We start from the raw sequence: 20,130 nt of genomic DNA, 5'->3' as shown, positions 1-20,130 counted from the left end.
GAGCTACACCATATTAAGGGAAATGTTTTGCTATCATTAGGTCTGATGTAAGCTTTGTGTGCCACATTTAATTCAATTAGAACCTCTGCACTCTTTTTCTAACATTTGTTACAGATATTGGCCAGAATAGTATTCTGGCCAAATGGACACTGAGAAAACTCAACATAATGGGGGTTATTTATGAAAGGCAAATCCACTTTGCACTGCAAGTGCCCTTGGAAGTGCAGTCGCTGTAAATCTAAGGGGTAGATCTGAAATGAGGGGAAGATCTGCTGATTTTATCATCCAATCATGTGCAAGCTAAAATGCTGTTTTTTTATTTTCCTTGCATGTCCCCCTCAGGTTGACAGCGACTTTACTTCCATAGTGGATTTGTCTTTAGTAAATAACCCCCAATGTTTTGCACCGTGCTATGAATCTCATTGGTAGGCTCAGTGTGGCAGAACCACTGAGCTCTCATAATTGAAATGCTTTTGAAACGTTTTAACAGGGTGTTTTCATTAGACTCTGGGCAATCAGACCTAAAGCTGAACTCCAAGCAGCTAAATACACAGAAGGAATATGAATACATTTTTTATATACTTTTTTTAAAGGCACACTATAATATATATATATATATATATATATATATATATATATATATATATATATATATATATACACCCATACATATATATACAAATACACACAGTGCCTTGAAAAGTATCCATACCCTTTGAAATTTTCCACATGTTACAAACCAAAAATGTAAATGCATTTTATTGGGATTTTATGTGATAGACCAACACAAAGTGGCACATAATTGTGAAGTGGAAGGGAAATTATAAATGGTTTTCAATTCTTTTTACAAATAAATATCTGAAAAGTGTGGCGTGCATTTGTATTTAGCTCCCTTTACTCTGATACCCCTAACTAAAATCTAGTGGAACCAATTGCCTTCAGAAGTCACATTATTAGTAAATAGAGTCCACCTGTGTGTAATTTAATCTCAGTATAAATACAGCTGTTCTGTGAAGTCCTCTGAGGTTTGTTAGAAAACCTTAGTGAACAAACAGCATCATAAAGGCCAAGGAACACACCAGACAGGTCAGGGATAAAGTTGTGGAGAAGTTTAAAGCAGGGTTAGGTTATAAAAATATCCCAAGCTTTGAACATCTCACAGAGCACTGTTCAATCCATCATCTGAAAATGGAAAGAGTATGGCACAACTGCAAACCTACCAAGACATGGCCATCCACCTAAACTGACAGGCCGGGCAAGGAGAACATTAATCAGAGAGGCAGCCAAGAGGCCCATGGTAACTCTGGAGGAGCTGCAGAGATGCACAGCTCAGGTGGGAGAATCTGTCCACAAGACAACTATTAGTCATGCACTCCACAATCTGGCCTTTTATGAAGAGTGGCAAGAAGAAAGTCATTGTTGAAAGAAAGCCATTAGAAGTGCCGTTTGCAGTTTACGAGAAGCCATGTGGGGGACACAGCAAATATGTGGAAGAAGGTTCTCTGGTCAGATGAGACCAAAATTGAACTTTTTGGCCTAAAAGGAAAACGCTATGTGTGGCGGAAAACTAACACTACACATCACCCTAAACACACAGTCCCCACTGTGAAACATGGTGGTGGCAGCATCATGTTGTGGGGATGCTTTTCTTCAGCAGGGACAGGGAAGCTGGTCAGAGTTGATGTGAAGATGGATGGAGCCAAATACAGGGCAATCTTCGAAGAAAAGCTGTTAGTCTGCAAAAGACTTGAGACTGGAGCGGAGGTTTACCTTTCCGCAGGACAACGACCCTAAACATACAGCCAGAGCTACAATGGAATGGTTTAGATCAAAGCATATTCATGTGTTAGAATGGCCCAGTCAAAGTCCAGACCTAAATCCAATTGAGAATCTGTGGCAAGACTTGAAAATTGCTGTTCACAGACACTCTCCATCCAATATGACAGAGCTTGAGCTATTTTGCAAAGAAATATTAGCAAAAATCGTACTCTCTGGGCAAAGCTGGTAGAGACATCCCCAAAAATATTTGCAGCTGTAATTGCAGGGAAAGGCAGTTCTACAAAGTATTGACTCCGGGGGGCTGAATACAGATGCACACCACAGTTTTCAGATGTTTATTTGTAAAAATATTTGAAAACCATTTATCATTTTCCTTTTACTTCACAATTATGTGCCACTTTGTGTTGGTCTATCACATAAGATCCGAATAAAATACATTAACTTTTTTGTTTGTAACATGACAAAATGTAGAAAATGTCAAGGAGTATGAATACTTTTTCAAGGCACTGTATATACTGTATACAGTGCCCACTGCAGAGCCCTCACTAGCAGGGGAGGGGACCTGAACTCTGATCTTACTCTTCTGCAGTTTCACTTTCACTTACAAGTCAGCTTATCCTGTAACTGGTCAGTGAAAGGAGAAGCAGCACACTGGTGAGCTCATCGCTCTGTTACTCTGCCTTCTTTTCCTATCAGCATGCTCTTTGCACTGCAGAACACCTGATTGGCTCCCTGGACTGCTTATCCCTCCCCCTGTTAGGTATTTACATTGGTTGCATTTAAAAAATGCATTTAATAACATAATAATTAGGGAATTGTATTAATTTGCCTTGTATACCTACCTGGAGTTTGGTTTTTATTGTAAATCTGAAGATTTAAACCTAAAGGGGTACACCCATCTAGTGTAGTTGCTAGTACCAAGACTTTATTAAAAGCAATGAATAAAATGCAAATGTACTCACAGAAGTCCTGGAAAGACTAGGCGTAACATAGCCTAAAGCTCACATAGTGGGGCCTACCAGAAGGTACCTCGCTTTTCCAACAGGGCAGTCTGACTATGTCAATCTACCATGCTATGAAAAAGCCATACTCCATGCTTATTTTACCATGGCCATTCCCATTAAGCCACACCCACACGTTATCACTGTCTGTAGGATTGATGATGGGCTCTTTCCATCATTTCCAGGATAATCAGACACAGGTCCTTGATCTGTTCAGCATAATAACATCTATAGCTTTCACAGTACTCTAACAATGCAGACAAAGGCTTTATTTGCAATTATCTCTGGTTATATTTCCTGTCTGCAGTTATTATCTCCTATGCTCTATCAGCATGATGTTTTATGATATATACTGTAATGCAAATATCCTTTAGTGTTTAATGGAATACTTTATATTCCGACATGAAAAGTCATGAGAGTTAAGCAGCCCATACACATTTTTTTTTTTCATTCAGGCAAAAATGTATAATCTATTCCTCCATCCACATAAACAAGGTGGATGAAGGAATCCCCCCTGCTGGGACAGTGTATTCCAGCCGCAGCTCCCTCTGCTGTCAGAATACATTGATCAGCGGTTGATCAAGAAAAAAATTTCCAGTATGTTCCTTCAACAGAAGTCAATCAAATGATTGACTCCTGTTGTGCGGGGATGGCCCCCTGCTGGACCAGCCGAGTTTTGATCAGTGTATAGACAGCTTTAGGGTGTCTACATTTCTGTGAAGTTCTCTCTTTGAAATGCTACCTTTTCACCTAAAAAAAATCAAATGTTGTGTAAATTTTAATTAGAGAAGTACCTTATTTTATAGTCATGCCAGTGTTTATATGATTCTGTATTAACAGTTATCTCCGATTTTAAAGTTAATATGGGTATGACTCCGATTTTAAAGTTAATATGGGTATGACTTAACATACAGGCTTTCTAAAAAAAAAAACCTGTGCTGAAAGAAATACGTAAACCAACTCTCAAAATTTCCAATCGCCTGCTCACATTAGGCTAGTGAAAATAAGCTGAGGGTGAGAGTAGAGCCGCATCGGAGGGGGTGGATGGGTGCTGCCAAGGGCCGTCTTAATGCATAGGCCAACTTGGGCACCGCCCAGGGGCCCCAGGTGGATGGGGGGTCCCCTGCAGTTCAGTCCTCCCTCCGCACTTTCTGGCGCTCCTCTAGCACTTTTGTAGGTGTTAAGGAAAAACCTCAACCATTTGCTGCTTGTGTGGGTGGGGTGCAGGGCCGGTACAATGGGGGGGGCAGAAGGGGGCAAAGCCCTGGGGGAACCTAACAATTTACTGGTGGAAGGGGGGGAAGTATCAGCAGTGTGCTGCTACAATCTGGCTGGACAAATACACTGTCTGACTGTACACACTGGCCAAGCTACTGCTACATAGCTACAATGATGTGCCGAGTGCGCTCCTGCACCCGGCACAAGCCTAGGAAGGACCAGCCCTTCACTTCCCTGTCAGGCGGAGATCAGGCGGAGTATCTCCACCTTACAAGCGCTTCCTAGTCCTTAATTAACATGGCCACTAATGCAGTACAACGGGGTAATTAACTGCCATTTGTCATTAATGCATCACGGACCAGTGGCAATACATTAACCACCTCATGCTGCATATTACAATTACCCTTGGTAATTAATCACTTACCGACCCACCGCAGTACATATACTGCAACGGGGTGGCAGTTACAGCACTGTGACGTACCAATACATCACTGCCTGTTTCAGGGTTTCAGGCACATGCCCCCACCCACTTCTGGGAGGGGGGGGGCGTAGTTTGCAATCTTTGCCCTGGGCACCAGATGACATTGTCCTGGCACTGGTGGGGTGTGTACTGCTCTGATTGCATGGGAAGAACAGGAGAGGAGGACAGCAGGGATCGGAGCAATATACATCCTATCCACACAAGCAGAAACAGTGGTAAGATTGTGGCCAGATCTAGGGGGCTACCCCCAGAGTTTAACTGCAACCACCAAAAGCTTTCCATCACTCCTAATGCTATGCCGGCAGTCTCCAATCCCTGCACCGCACACAGCTTGAGCACAGGCACTAAAAGCTCCTCCACCACATCTGATTCCATTACACACAGCTACACACAGTGTAGAGCTGGCTTCTGCAACTGAGCTGCCATTCTGACCATGGATTTCCACAGGTCAGAACTAAACATAGTAGCCAGGTATACACTGTGCACATCCTGGCTACTGTATGTGTAAGGGAATCTGATTTTAGCTTCAGTGTCAGTGTGCTGTGTGTGGGGGGGGGGGGGAGGCAGGACATCTTAGTGCCTGTGTTCAGGCTGTGTAAAATGCATGGATGGGAGACACAGCTCTGCCCAGTGACCCCTGTACTGTTCCCCCCTGCCCATCCTATACTGTGCTCTCCTACCCATCCTGTACTGTACCCTCCTGCCCATCCTGTACTGCGCCCTCATAAAGTGCCCTCCTACCTGCCCTGTACTGTGCCCTCTTGCCTACCATATTGCGCCCTCCTACCCACCCTGTACTGTGCCCTCCTTCCAACCCTGTGCTGTGCCCTCCTGCCCACCCTGTACTGTGCCATCCTACCCATCCTGTACTGTGCCCTCCTGCCTACCATACTGTGCCCTCCTACCCACCCTGTACTGTGCCCTCCTGCCTGCCCTGTACTGTGTCCTCCTACCCACCCTGTACTGTGTCCTCCCATTCTGTGCCCTCCTGTCCACCCTGTACTGTGCCCTCCTGCTCTCCATATTGTGCCCTCCTTACCACCCTGTAACGTACCCTCCTGCCCACCCTGTACTGTGCCCTCCTGCCCACCATGTACTGTGTCATTTTGCCCACCCTGTACTGTGCCCTCCTGTCCCCCCTTACTGTGCCCTCCTGCCCCCAATACTGTGCTCTCCTGCCCGCCCTGAACTGTGTACAGACATAAATATATACAAGCAACTGATAGGCTGGGAAATACATTCATGACAGGGGGGCAGTGTGCACAGGGAGAGGGAAAGAGTAAAAAAAGAGTGAGAGCAGTGTGTAGGGTCATTATATACAGGGGTGCAGTGTGTAGTGATAATGGGACAGTGTGTACATGGGGTAAATTAAGTAATTTATGAGGGCATGTTTAGGGGCAGGATTAGGGGCGGGGAAGGGTAGGATTTGGGTTAGGCAACTGGTGGCAAGTAACTCTTAAGGCCTGGCTAGTAGCTCAGGACTTGAAATTTTGAGCCCTGATGTAAAGTATTACTGATGATCTCCTTTTGACATTCTAACTTTCTGGCTGTCTCTGGCTTCAGCGCCTTCTGAGTTACTGACTCATAAAGCATGGTGGAGTGGATTTACTAAAACTGGGGAGTGCAAAATCTGGTGCAGCTGTGCATGATAGCCAATCAGCTTCTAACTTCAGCTTGTTCAAGTAAGCTTTGAGAAAAAAAACCTGAAAGCTGGTTTTTATACAGAAATGCACCAGATTTTGCACTCTCCGGTTTTGCCCACAGACCTAATTTTGATAGTACACTGAGCTGCTCATTCTTAGCATGCCTTGGCGCCGGGAGAATGAATTCCCATGCACATGTGAAGAAGTTACGTTATCCTGTCCAGCAAATCAAGATGGCCGAAGATGCTGAATCCAGAAAGTGTTGGCATCGGCGAGACAGCCCATGCATGTCACGTTTAAGTAGGTATTTTCTACAAAAATTTTATTGGCAGAGTCACTTTAAAGTAAAACTAAAGAAACAATTACTTTTGGATAGAGTGGGAAAGGTTATAATCTTTGTTGATGTCACCAGGACAAAAAGCAAAGAATGATCTCTCTAACTGGGACAGCAAAAACATTACATTTTTAGAAGAGTAAGAAATGGTTAGAACCTCTTGGAGGTGAAAGTATTGTCCTTGTGGTGGAGATTCCCCCTTACTTCTCATACCAGTAAAATGTCACCAGGAGAGGAAGTGAGCAGTAATCCTCCCAGTGGGGACAAAGACAACAGTAAAACCTGCCATAGATATAACATGCATTACAAATCTTTAAAAAAAAAAAACACTTGGGGTGAAAATACATTTAGAGTAACAACTGTTTTGTCTTGCCTCTGAGCCAGATATATGTTTCAATCTTGAAATACAAGATCACAACTGGAGAACAAAGGTTCTGAATCGGATTGATGTTGGATTTGTGTCTGTGAGGCAACACACATATGACAAATAAAAAACAGCCTTTATACAGTACTTGTCTGCCTTCTGTGCTGCTCCCATAAAGCTGCTGATAGGTTCATGATACATTACTACAATTTGGACTAAAGATAGTAGTAGGCATTTTTCTTTTTCTTGGTAAACACAAAGGCTCCATGGTAACCAATAAAGCTGTATGAAAGTGGAAGGGCTACAAGGATGCAGGAAAGTAGGGGCCTAAGGTGACAGGCTTTGAGTTTGTCTTAATGTTCAAATGCAGCTTGCTTTCCGGTGCATTCAACTTGCATTTAAGGTCAGTTTGAGAGTTCACAGTACACTGGTAGGGGCATTTAACCTGTAGTGAATGTTCTTCTGACCTGCATTTGCCATCTTTATAAGCTGGGTCATCCTGCTTGTAGTCACCATTGACTTGTATGGGGAAACAAGCACAATCAAAAGACTGTTGACAGCTGGTCCTAATGAAGCACAAACACTAAGAGCCCATTCACACAGGGGCAACTTTGGATCCGACTTCAAGTCGCCCCAAGTCGCCCCTAGTCGCCTCAAGTCGCGCTACATGAAAAAATCAATGTAAGTGAATGGATCCGTCTTAATGCACACTACTGGAGTCGCTCCAACTTCAGAAAAGGTTCCTGTACTACTTCAATCCGACTTGAAGGCAACTTGTACCCATTGATTTCAATGGAAGTTGCCTCCAAGTCTGATCACTGTTCATACTGAGGCAACTTTACAGGAAGCAGAAAGGAAACAGAAAGTAATTTCCTCCACTAAACAGCCAGCCCCCTCCTTCTCACACACAGCTGATAAGCTCTGATTGGCCACTTGTAAAGTTCCCTGTCCTCAAGGCGACTTCAGGTTGTGTTGTAAGTTGCCCCAAGTCGTGCTGTGATTCATACTCAAGTCGTGTCCAAGTTGCCTCCCAAAGTCGCGCTGGAAGTCGTGTTGCCCCTGTGTGAATGGGCAAGCCATCCAAGTACAAGTACACAGAAAACATGTAGAATACACAGCAAATGGATCTTCCTTCTTTCTTGATGAACACGAAAAGCCTTACGGCATGGAACACCAATGGGGAGATCTCTGCCATCTCCAAGAAATATAAGGATCCAGCAGGTAATTCAGCCCATCAATGTCCACCTATAACCTAAATATCTTGTAAAGAGACTGTAACCAGGTAGCACACAGCTGCATGTTATTTAAGCAGGTGAAATGATAATAAGCCAAAATAATAAGGGTCACAACAAAGGAAGAACAACCAAGAGATAGAAACTCACCTATTGTTTTCTTTTTATTAACAGTATTGTCTGCCTTATGTCTTTTCTGCAGAAAGAGAACATATCAGTAATCAGAGAGCAAAATATTGAATATACAGTATTATTATCTTTACATTATGGATAAAAAAATGCATGTGATAGCCAGAAGTAGTTGATCACATTTAACTAGACTTGTTTGAATGTAATGCCGTGTACACACCACCGGACTTTTCGACCGGACTGGTCCGACAAAACGAATCCGTCGGACAATCCAACCGTGTGTGGGCTTCATCGGACCTTCAGCGGACATTTTCTGTCAAAAACATGTTTCAAATCTTTCCGACAGACTCGAGTTCCGATCAAAACATACGTTCGTCTGTATGCTAGTCCGACGGACAAAAAATGACACAAGGGCAGCAATTGGTTACTGGCTAGGAACTTCCTTATTCTAGTCCCTTTGTACGTCATCACGTTCAAACGAACGGACTTTCGAACGGACTTTAGTCCGTTCGTGTGTGGGCAAGTCCGGTTGTTCGATAGTCCATCGTAACTACGTCAAAAGTCCGTTGGAAAGGACATTTGATGCTGAAAAGTCCGCCCGTGTGTACACGGCATTACACTACTCATCTGAGTGGCTTCCTCAGTTAAAATGAGTGTCAAGAACATACAACAGAATTTATAGTCACATAGGACATAAAATTCTAAATCACATGGGTTCATGAAATATTTCAAGGCAGGTGTGGATTGCCCAAAACTTAAATGGAGGTATGAAAACACCCAGTTGTAATGAATGTGCATGATAGCCCTCATTTGGATAAAGATACTCTTACCTGCAGACTGGTCTTCCCCTATAGCTTAGGTAAGGTTGCCACCTATTCCAGGGTCAAATACTGGCTTGATTGTCTTCTTCCTATTAATAACATTTGGCAACAAGCCCAAAGCTAGGGCCTAATCTGACACAGGTACCTTAGATGGGTAAGGACTTCTTGTTTTGTGTAGGTAGAAACAGTCCTACAAATGTTGTACATGCAATCCTGTGTAGGTGACAAATGTGTGCATTCCCTATACCTCATATAGTCTCAGTGCACAAACACATCAAACAGGAAAGTCCGAAGAGGTTCATATTTGTGGCAGTTTTCAGCAGGTAGAACAGGAGCATTCTCCTCAGATAATCTGCATGTTTCACTCAACAGATTTTCAGTGCATTTTTTTAAAGCTGAACTCCAGGGTAAGCAAATCTTGTCTAAATACAAGAGTCATGTTTATTCTTACTTGACCCTTGGTGTGATTTGTGTATTTCTTCCAGATCTGTGCAATAATCCAGTGTGAAACTTTGCCTCTGTAATTGTTGCTCTTTCTTCTTGTGACTGGTCTTGTCTCCGCCCCTCCTGTAGTTTTCTGCAGGCAGCTTGTAGTGGGTGGGGCCTGTTGGGCCCCTCCCACAGCTCTGCTCTCTGCAATGACTAGGAAACAAAACAGTGATGATGTCACAAGGTAATTTCTGGGTTTTTAGAGGCATTTTAAGGACGGAAAGTGGATTTATATCCTTTGTAGCTATTGAAGAATATATTTCAATGAAAGTTTTTGTGCCCGTAGTTCAGTTTTAGAACCTTTAAGGCTTCTTCCTCAGGCAAAGTATCTATTCTAATAGCTAACATAGCCAGGGTTTCTTCAAGACATCATTCAACCCAAAGCAGGAGTCACTGTAATACCTCACAACACCTTTTTATATAAAGAATACTCAAGGAAGCCCACCATGAGAAAAAAAACATAACCTGCTTGGTGGACCTTCAACACTGACTTAAAACAAGTATGCTGACCAGGAACTGAAACTTCATTGTCTGCATACTTGTTCCGTGATCAGGTCAAGCCAAAGACAGCTATGCATTTTCAGAATGAGATTATGAGGCAGCTTATACTTTCATCTCCTGACAGGTTACCTTTATATCTTTACATTGTGAACACACTGCATATGGTATTTTATATTTTTCATAGAGTTCTAGGGGTCAGAATCCGCTAGCTCAGTGGGGATCTCTCCGCTGATCCCCGCTGAGCAGTCGATGACAGGTCTGTGTCCCCTCTGCATAGCCTGCTTTCCTCTATGGGGCGGTCAGATTGAAACGGACTGCATGTCTGCATTTCCATCCAATTGTCATCCGATCCGTCGGACGGATGGCGAACGTATTGCCATACATCTGTTTTTAGGATTTTATCGAATCCGATGCTCGGCGAGTGTCAGTAGACACATGTCCGCTGATGTCCATCGCCCCATAGAGAACAATGGGTGTTTCGAATCAGGTCCGTCTAAAAAACTGGGGTGATCGGGTGCCACGACCACTCAGCAGCTGGCATCCGCTGATTGGATTGTAATGCAGCAAATTGCAGCACAACTGGGCTAGTTACGTGATCCAGCACATAGTGGCCGTCCTGCAGCAGTATATATATGGTGGGTGGTCTGTAAGCGTTTAAAGTGACACTAAACTCTGGTTTAAAAAAATAAAATTCTATTTAAATATGTATTCTTATCTCAGAGATATTTTGCCTTCTACAAATTCCTTTTTTTTTGCTGCTGCAATCCAATTTCATGTTAAGGGGTGGCTATAGTCATTTTCCATGGTCCCACTGCAAGTAAGAATGTAGTCACCTTCTCTTGCTTGCTCTCAAGATGGACTAGGGACTATGGACTATGGGATTTAAAGTGTGCATACAGCAGTGTACATGACCACAACTAAGCATTTGACAGGCGGTGGGGAGGTAGTATAATGCCTCCTTGTCGCCTGTTTTAACCTCCTAAATGCCAGACTACCGCACTGCAACCGTGTGCATTTCCTGTGATTGCGGGGTGGTTGCAGTACGGCCCCATTCACTTGAATGGAACGCATTTGGTGGGTGGTAGTGCCTTCCAAACATGACAGGGGCTATAATTCCTGTCACGGCTGTAAAGCAAAGCATCACAGCTGTGGCATATGCACACCCCTGGCCACTGCCCTACCATCTAAGACGTAGTGGTTAATGATATTGTTTAGTGTAAATAAACATATTTACAGGAGATGAAAGCAGCATGATGACCACACTAGGCTGTTGCTGCTCTTTCACTATCCAATCTGGCTGGGGGAAAGATAGGGACCTAGATATGTCACTTAACTACAGTCAGGTCACCAAACTAGTTGTGTGGTCTGTCAGTAGTTGGCCAGCTTGAAAGTGTATTTATTGCAATATATGAAAAAAACAAGAATTCCTGTTTTTATGGAAAAGAATGCTAGAAATATGCAAGAGGGTGTAGCAGTGTGCAGACAGCAGGATGCTTCAGTTTTGCATGACATTAAGGAGGACAAGGACACACCATGCCGAGCTTTCCTCGGTAACTGCATTGTAAATAAGAGAACAAACTTAGTTTCTACTGTCTACTCAGCAATAGTGGCTCATTTACACAGCAGATGATTGAATCTGGATGCTATGTGGTCTGTCTAGGCAAAAGCATGCACAAATTAAAACTGAAACTGTCCAAAGGTGCCCCTGTGCTTCTTCATCCAGAGTGGAGGCACTCTAATATAGAATGCTACTCTTTATATGTGTGCTAACATATACATTGTGAGTGTTCTTGTTGTGGAGAGATATATGTATATACATGGATGTCCTCATCTGTAATGATACTCCTTTACATTGTTGATGCATACTGACATGTTATTACTATCTTTATAGAACGTTTATATGCTCTGTTTTTTTCCCCTGAAGAAGAAATAATTGCTTATTATGAAACATGTTGGGACTTCTGTGAACGTTTCCACGGTTCGGCCTCCTACGCACGAGACCAACCTTATGTTCAGCATGAGCATCGTTTTATGATACTATGCTTTGTACATATGTTATTGTTTTTAATCCTGTCTTTGGTATTTTCTACCATTACTTTTATGATGTCTAAATAAAACTTTTTTGATCTTTTTATACTTGCTATTTGTTTCTACTAAATATACCTGGTTGGCTAATGCATGTAAAGTCCCCCTGGGGCCCTTTCCTTTGGTGGTTTTGGGATGCGGCAGCTAGCCTCCAGTCATATACAGCCTTAACCTATTATTTGTAGCACTCTAAAAAAAAAAAGGTGAAAACAGAGAGGGGAAAAGCCTAAAAAGAGAAAAACTAATACAGTCACCACATCTAATAATTGTATGCTGCAATATGTTAAATTTTTGGCTTTAAGTTTAATAGTTCTTTCATTTAAAGGCCTTTTCACAAAGTGGAATTTGCCAGAAAACTAAAATTCCCCTCTCAGTTAAACGGTTATACACTTGTAGATTTCATGAACATTCGTACAAACATTCTTTGTACATTTGATGACTGGACAAATGTCATTCAATAGTACTTAAATGTAATTTGAAATCTTGCTTTTAAAATTAAATTTTGAAATTAATAAAAATAATTAATAAAAAAAACACATACACTATTAAAAATGTGGTATTTGAGAAAAAAATTCCATCCTGCCCCTTCAAATTAGAAGAGCAAACGAATGTTCTTAAAATGAAAAACTTTAAAGGACATTTTACTAGTGTATAACCAGCCTTACACAGAGGGATCCTTGCCTCCTTTTTAAATAGCAAACATGTTATACTTACCTGCTCTGTGCAATGGATTTGCACAGAATTGCCCTGAACCTCCTCTTCTTGGATTCCCTGCTGGCACTCCTAGCTCCTCCTTTGCGGGCTTGATCCCAAGCCATGCTGCCTGCATCCATAGACACAGATAGCGCGGCTTGGCCCTGCGCCTTCATCACAGGATTTGACTGATAGCAACGGGAACCAATGACAAAGCCTGTGAGAATAGGGAGAGAACACAGAGCTGCTGCAGATAGGCACATTGCTGAATCGAGTGAGGACTCGGGTAAACAAAAGGCAGCGTGATGGGGAATACTGATATCTAAACATGTTTTACCTTATTGCAAGGAATGCATTAAAGTGGATGTAAACCCTCACATATACCCAGTGAAGTGAACAGCCTGAGATACACAGAGATGAAACAAATCCTCCTACATAAGTTTTACATGTATATCTGCTGTCTTGTCCTTTCTACACTCTTCGAAAAGTGCAGATCATGTTAGAAATCTTTCTTCCTCCTTCAGCTGTAGGGGGAGAGAGTACACTCACACTGTGTGACAGCTGATTGGAGGAAAGGCATCCCCCCTTCCACATAGGCAAAGGAAGGAAGGAATGTGCAGAGCTGTGCTGTGAATAGACCAGCTCCCTGCTAATCACCCTCCCCGACACAAATTTCAGGCTGGTTTTATCTCAGTTGTCAGAGAGCTTGTCAGAAGTTATCATGCTGATAACAGAAGAACCGAGCAGCAGAAAGACATGGGACTTAGGGCTTTAGAGAGAGATAGGAAAACACTACAGATATATGTGCTATGGTCAAATTTCATGAATCAGGTTTATATCCACCTTAAGGTAAAACTTGTTTAGGCTTTAGAATCACTTTAATTCAGACTGTTACTTTGTGGCTTAATTTTTCTAAAAGTTCATTGCAGGAACAAATTTACAATTAGACACAGTAGGACTGTGCATATATAGGCAAAATGTTATACAGAGGTTGCTTTTTCCTTCCTCAGAACTTAGAGGTACTAAAGACACTGGATCAGCATATAAACCAGGTATCTAGTATTTTCAGAAATCTAGTTCCATCTTCCATACTTCCTCAGTACGTTTCCATTAGTCACTGTTAGCTATGGTGACCAGATTCAATAATACCTGCCAAATAGTGGACTTTTTGTCTGTCTGTCATTTTGGAACAAAGCCCCCTTGGCAGCCGCAGGACATATGAAGGAAAAGGCTATAATTTTCAGCATATTGACTGATGGAGGTAAAATGATCTACAAATTAATCCGGTTAAGTGCTGCCTCCCATTGAGACACACATGAGCATCATGTGCAAAAGCTTTTGACAAATCGTAAATCTAATTAACAGATTACTGTACCTGCAGCTGTGGCAATATTGTCCTCTTACCATAAATGCCACTAATATTCAGTAAACAACAACATCCCCAGGATGTCGGCATGATAAATTAGGACCCATTTAAACACAATTAACTAATTTACTGAAGAAGGACTTGCTATGAATGCTGAAAGCCATTCCGGGAGGTCAAAACATATTTCAATTTGAGTAACAATGTAAAATATCAGTAAATTTGCTAAATATCAGGTCATGTCTATTTAAAATACAAATGGTCACTCACACAAAGTTTCAAATATTTATTATACCAATCGACTCCAAAACACTGAAACTGGGTTGCTGTAGCTTAATGGTATTATGAAACCATACACCTGAGTGCTAAAACGTGGAAGTACTGCGCTATCCTACCTATTTATTATATATAAAAGTGCTACTTATGCATATGTATATACAATACAATGTGTGCATTAATGAATTAATAAGTGCAATATATCCATACATAAAGTGCTATACAGTGCATGAAAAGTGCTTATGCATATAAGAAGTATAAAGTCATCAACTGAAAAATTCAACAAATAAAGAAAAAAAGAAAAAGTCCATAAAGTGAGTCCAAATATGTCCCCAGTAAAGGATGTGAAAACAGATCCTCAAAAGAAATTTCATACACAGGTGCTCCAGAACTATGCAAATAATCACTGCAATTACCCGTGCCCATTCCAACCAGAGTACGCACTCACCCACAGATATGGTCCCACTAGGTGTATACCGAGGCAGGTCTAAAAAGGCTTCTGGGTGATGTTGTGGTGCCCATGGATATGGAACCACATCAATGGATCCAGCTCAAAGGAAGAATAAAACCACAGGGAATATCATAGCGCATACCATTTTATTGATATGTGCATTAAAAATTATGGAAGGATGTACACTTACAAATGGGGTGCCATGCCCCGCCACCAGGAATGATCTGATGATTTGTGTTTGAAAGGATGCTGCTGCTCTGTGATCCCCTGGAGCCAGCTTTCCATTGGATGAAAGTGACGTTCTGTGTGACCTGAAGAGTCACCACTATGCATTTCGTCATCAAGATGTCATTAGGAGGCATCAGGAGGCACCTCCTGATGATGTTGAATTTTTATGTTGATGACTTTACACTTCTTTCATGCATAAGCACTTTTCATGCAGTGTATAACACTTTATGTATGGATATATTGCACTTATTAACCACTTCCGGACCGCTGCATGCCGAAATACGTCCTAACCTTGAAGAGGAATATCATTGTTATGGCAGCAGATAGCTGCCATAACTCCAATATCCTCTTCTTCGGTGAGCGGTCCAGTTTCCGATAATAGTGGTCTCTGCTGCGCATCCACCGCGAGATCACTTATAAACGGCGGCGGGAGAAGGGCCCCTGCTGCTTACCAGAGCAGTCGGTAGCGGCGGAGGGCAATCGGATGCTTCTCCTTCCTGTGTATGGAGACGAGTGAGGGGAAGATGGCCCTCCCCTGTCTCCATACCATTGCAGGGCGGAAGCGACGTCAAAACGTCACTTATGCCCATAGCTCTTAAAGGGACATTTTTTAATTTATTTTTTCAAATGACAATTTTTTTTTTTTTTTTATTGCATTTTTGTGTAAATATGAGATCTGAGGTCTTTTTGACCCCAGATCTCATATTTAAGAGGTCCTGTCATGCTTGTTTCTATTACAAGGGATGTTTACATTCCTTGTAATAGGAATAAAAGTGGCACAATTTTTTTTTTTTTTTTAAAGAACAGTGTAAAAATAAAAGGTAAAACAAATAAGAAAAAAAAAATTTTAAGCGCGTCCCGTCCTGCCAAGCTCGCGTGCAGAAGCGAACGCATACGTGAGTAGCGCTTGCATATGTAAACGGTGTTCAAACCACACACGTGAGGTATCGCCACAATCGGTAGAGCGAGAGCAATAATTCTAGCTCTAGACCTCCTCTGTAGCTCAAAACATGCAATCTATAGAATCTTTTAAACGTCGCCTATGGAGATTTCTAAGGGTAAAAGTTTGTTGCCATTCCACGAGCAGGCGCAATTTTGAAGCTTGACAGGTTGGGTATCAATTGACATGGAGTAACATTATCTTTCACAATATAAAAAATTGGGCTAACTTTACTGTTGTCTCATTTTTTAATTAAAAAAGTGTATTTTTTCCAAAAATGTAAGACCGCTGACAGAAAGTATTGCAATGACCGCCATTTTATTCTCTAGGGTGTTAACAAAAAAAATGTATAATGTTTGGGGGTTCCAAGTAATTTTCTATTAAAAAAAAACAAAAAACTGTTTTTAACTTGTAAACAACAAATCTCAGAAAGAGGCTCGGTCCTTAAGTAGTTAATTCATTAATGCGCATGTTGTATTGTATATACATATGCATTAGTAGCACTTTTATACATATAACTTGGTAGGGTAATGCAGTACTTCCACTTTTCAGCACTCATGTCCATTTGAAAGCTCTTGTCTTAAAGCTGAATACCAGGCACAATATACATTTAAATATATTCCTTGTGAGTCAAAAAGCCAGGCACAACAATATCATTTAAATATATTCCTTGAGAGCCACAAAGAATATAAAAACACTTTGTGTTCAAATTAATTTGCTAACCCAGATATTACCATGTGAAAGTAGCAGTGACACTGTCAATATGCTGTACATAGCCAGTGCAAAGAGCAGAGCTGTGGGAGGGACTTACCAGGTCCACCCACTACAGGGGGCGAGACAAGAACGGTCAGCCTACATAGGAGACACAAAGCCCTGCTCCTCTACCAAACTGGCTGCCTCCACATAGAGACAGTGCAGAACAAGGATGTGGAAACCTTGCAAGAAGATCTGAACAAATGAATGGGGTGGGCAACTACATGGCAAATGAGGTTTAATGTAGAAAAATGTAAAATAATGCATTTGGGTGGCAAAAATATGAATACTATCTACTCACTAGGGGGAGAACCTCTGGGGGAATCTAGGATGGAAAAGGACTTGGGGGTCCTAGTAGATGATAGGCTCAGCAATAGCATGTAATGCCAAGCTGCTGCTAACAAAGCAAACAGAATATTGGCATGCATTAAAAAGGGGATTAACTCCAGAGATAAAGCGATAATTCTCCCACTCTACAAGACTCTGGTCCGGCCGCACCTAGAGAATGCTGTTCAGTTCTGGGCACCAGTCCTCAGGAAGGATGTACTGGAAATGGAGCAAGTACAAAGAAGGACAACAAAGCTAATAAAGGGTCTGGAGGATATTAGTTATGAAGAAAGGTTGCGAGCACTGAACTTATTCTCTCTGGAGAAGAGACGCTTGAGAGGGGATATGATTTAAATTTACAAATACCGTACTGGTGACCCTACAATAGGGATAAAACTTTTTCTCGGAAGGGAGTTTAATAAGACACGTGGCCACTCATTAAAATTAGAAGAAAAGAGGTTTAACCTTAAACTACGTAGAGGGTTCTTAACTGTAAGAGCGGCAAGGATGTGGAATTTCCTTACACAGGCGGTGGTTTCAGCAGGGGGCATCAATAGTTTCAAAAAATGATTAGATAAGCACCTGAACGATCACAACATACAGGGATATACAATGTAATACTTACATATAATCACAGACATAGGTTGGACTTGATGGACTCGTGTCTTTTTTCAACCTCACCTACTATGTAACTATGTAACAAGGCATGGTTCAGATCCATTTTAATGAGTTTTAATGAATATATATTTGCATTATGTGATGTTTTTTATACCTGTCTGGAGTTCAGCTTTAGCAGAAATCTAAAAAAAAGGTATAATCTATTATTCAATATTTATTTTCTACTGTAAAGCTAGCCACTATACAATCTGATTATTGCTAATTATGCATCCAGTGTTACCAGTGATATTTTGGTTGAACAGGGGAAATTAGGGGACTAACACTGAGCATTGAGCAGGCCAAAAGGATATTCTTCAGTGCTAGAAAATGTGTGAACATTTTGTAAATGTGTTTTCTTTTTTTAAGAGTAGAAACATTTCCTGGTCGAGTGCGTCCCACAGCATCTTATCTAAACCACAGGGCTCAGTGCTGACGCATGGTGTCCTGCAGCTTCATGATCAGTCTGGCTTACACTCCCCCTGCTTAGTGCACCATGCCACCATACCATGATTGACAACCCACCTTATAATTCATGCCGCTGCCCACACTGTGCAGCGATGTTTCCCTGTACTCAAGAACAGGGTTCATGATTACATTACCACCAAGTACGAGTATAAAATGAAGGTTACAGCTGCCTTTTTGGAACAATGCTTTATTATTTGACAATTAGAACAGAGGGATCAATGTCATCTTCTAATGTTCCCAGCTCAAACGGTGGATCAATGTACACCTACAGAAGTCACATTAATTGATTGTATAATAAGAGTTAAAGTCATTTATTCATTTGAAATCATTCTATCCTATCCTTCTTATCCTATCCTACCCTTTCAATCTACATCTTACCCTATTCTTTCTAACCTATCTTACTTTATCCTTCATACCAATTCTAACCTTTCCTATGTCATATTCTATCCTCAGCACACACTATCCCATAGTGACCATCACTGTTCAGAATACTCCCACCAACTGTCACACTGACTAATGTTACTCTTTCTATTATGTTACCAATTGTCACACCTAGGGGGGGCGTGGCCTGACCTAGCATGGAGACAGTCGCCTAATCCCTAGGCTCCGTCCGCCTCAGGAGAAAGCCGCTGAAATTGTGAGGTACTTTTGCACTGCACCCACAACCGATTATGGGGACGGCTTCCCGGACCTCCTCAGCATCCCGCTCGAGGTCCCCGAGAGACCTAGGCGACACACAGGGGCAGAATATCCCCGAGATGTTCCGGACGGGTAGAGACAATATGGCGCCCTCCCGCCACACACAGGGACGCTCCGCACAACCCCCCTCTCAGCCGCAACAGTCACCCACTACACCACCTCAGGCATTACCTCTGTTAGCTGGGGACGAGGGGATAGAACTCAGGCCACATCCACCCTTAACTATTCTGGATCTCCGCTCCGTAGCGGATGACATCAAAGAAACACTAGCATCGGCCATCTCAGAACTCAGACTGGATCTTAAGTCACTGAACGACAGGGTTAGGGTGGTGGAAAACATGACAGAACACCAAGACACTATTATACAGTCTGTAACGGAAGAAGTTGACACGCATACCAGACAGCTGCGTGACATGCAGAGGCACCTTGAAGACCTCGACAACAGGGGCAGAAGGCACAACCTGCGTATTAGAGGCCTACCAGAGTCCGTTGAAGGAGACCAGATCTCTCCGGCTATCATCTCCATCTTTAACTCCCTGCTCAACCGTCCTGCCCACACCCCTGTTGAAATGGAGCGTGTACACCGCGCACTTCGCCCCAAAGACAGAGAATCAGATCCTCCAAGGGATATTATATGCTGCATTGTGGATTTCAGATTGAAAGAAGAAATCCTCAAAATGGCGCGGGGCAGACCACAGATAATACATAATGGCGCACAAGTACAAATCTACCAGGATCTGTCAGGAATCACACTCCAGCACAGGCGAGACCTGAAACCCCTGTTGGAAGCCCTAAGGGACAGACAGATAATATACAAGTGGAAGTTCCCCTTCTGTCTCTCCGCCTCCACACATGGACGCACAGCATTCCTCAAGGTCCCTGAGGACCTTCCACATTTTTGTGCCGCTCTCGGCATCCCTTTGATACCAGTACCCAATTGGTACGCTGCATTTCGCCCCCGCAACTACGCAAGAGGGATGGATAGAGAAGACCCCATGGAAACACAAGCACCTCTCCTCAGCCGGAGACGTTCTTCCTCTGTGCGCAGAAACCACACGGCCCACCGCACACACTACCGCGCCAACAGCCCAGATGTCTCCCCCAGATCCCGGGGCCCACGTAGGGGTCGGAATAGGCATGTTTAATCAGCTCCCACGGCTGACGGAAGGCACTGGCTGAAATACCTGAGCCATTCCGCAAC

The 20,130-nt window shown here is 42.5% G+C and overlaps 1 protein-coding gene across 2 annotated transcripts in view; it reads right to left on the bottom strand.

Annotated features, from left to right (window-relative positions):
• The window catches only part of ATP8A2 (ATPase phospholipid transporting 8A2), a 1,045,467-nt gene that overhangs the window by 824,876 nt on the left and 200,461 nt on the right, over window positions 1–20,130 (bottom strand). For both annotated transcript variants that reach the window (XM_073613412.1, XM_073613413.1), the window contains exon 5: window positions 8,203–8,248. In XM_073613412.1, the coding sequence (XP_073469513.1) occupies window positions 8,203–8,248 (46 nt within the window). The remainder of the gene's footprint in view (window positions 1–8,202; window positions 8,249–20,130) is intronic.

The sequence above is a fragment of the Aquarana catesbeiana genome, linkage group LG02, assembly GCF_042186555.1.
Source record: "Aquarana catesbeiana isolate 2022-GZ linkage group LG02, ASM4218655v1, whole genome shotgun sequence".
Taxonomy (NCBI): Eukaryota; Metazoa; Chordata; class Amphibia; order Anura; family Ranidae; genus Aquarana; species Aquarana catesbeiana.
The sequence above is the reverse complement of the archived record's forward strand: the minus strand, read 5'-3'. Positions and strand labels throughout refer to the sequence as shown.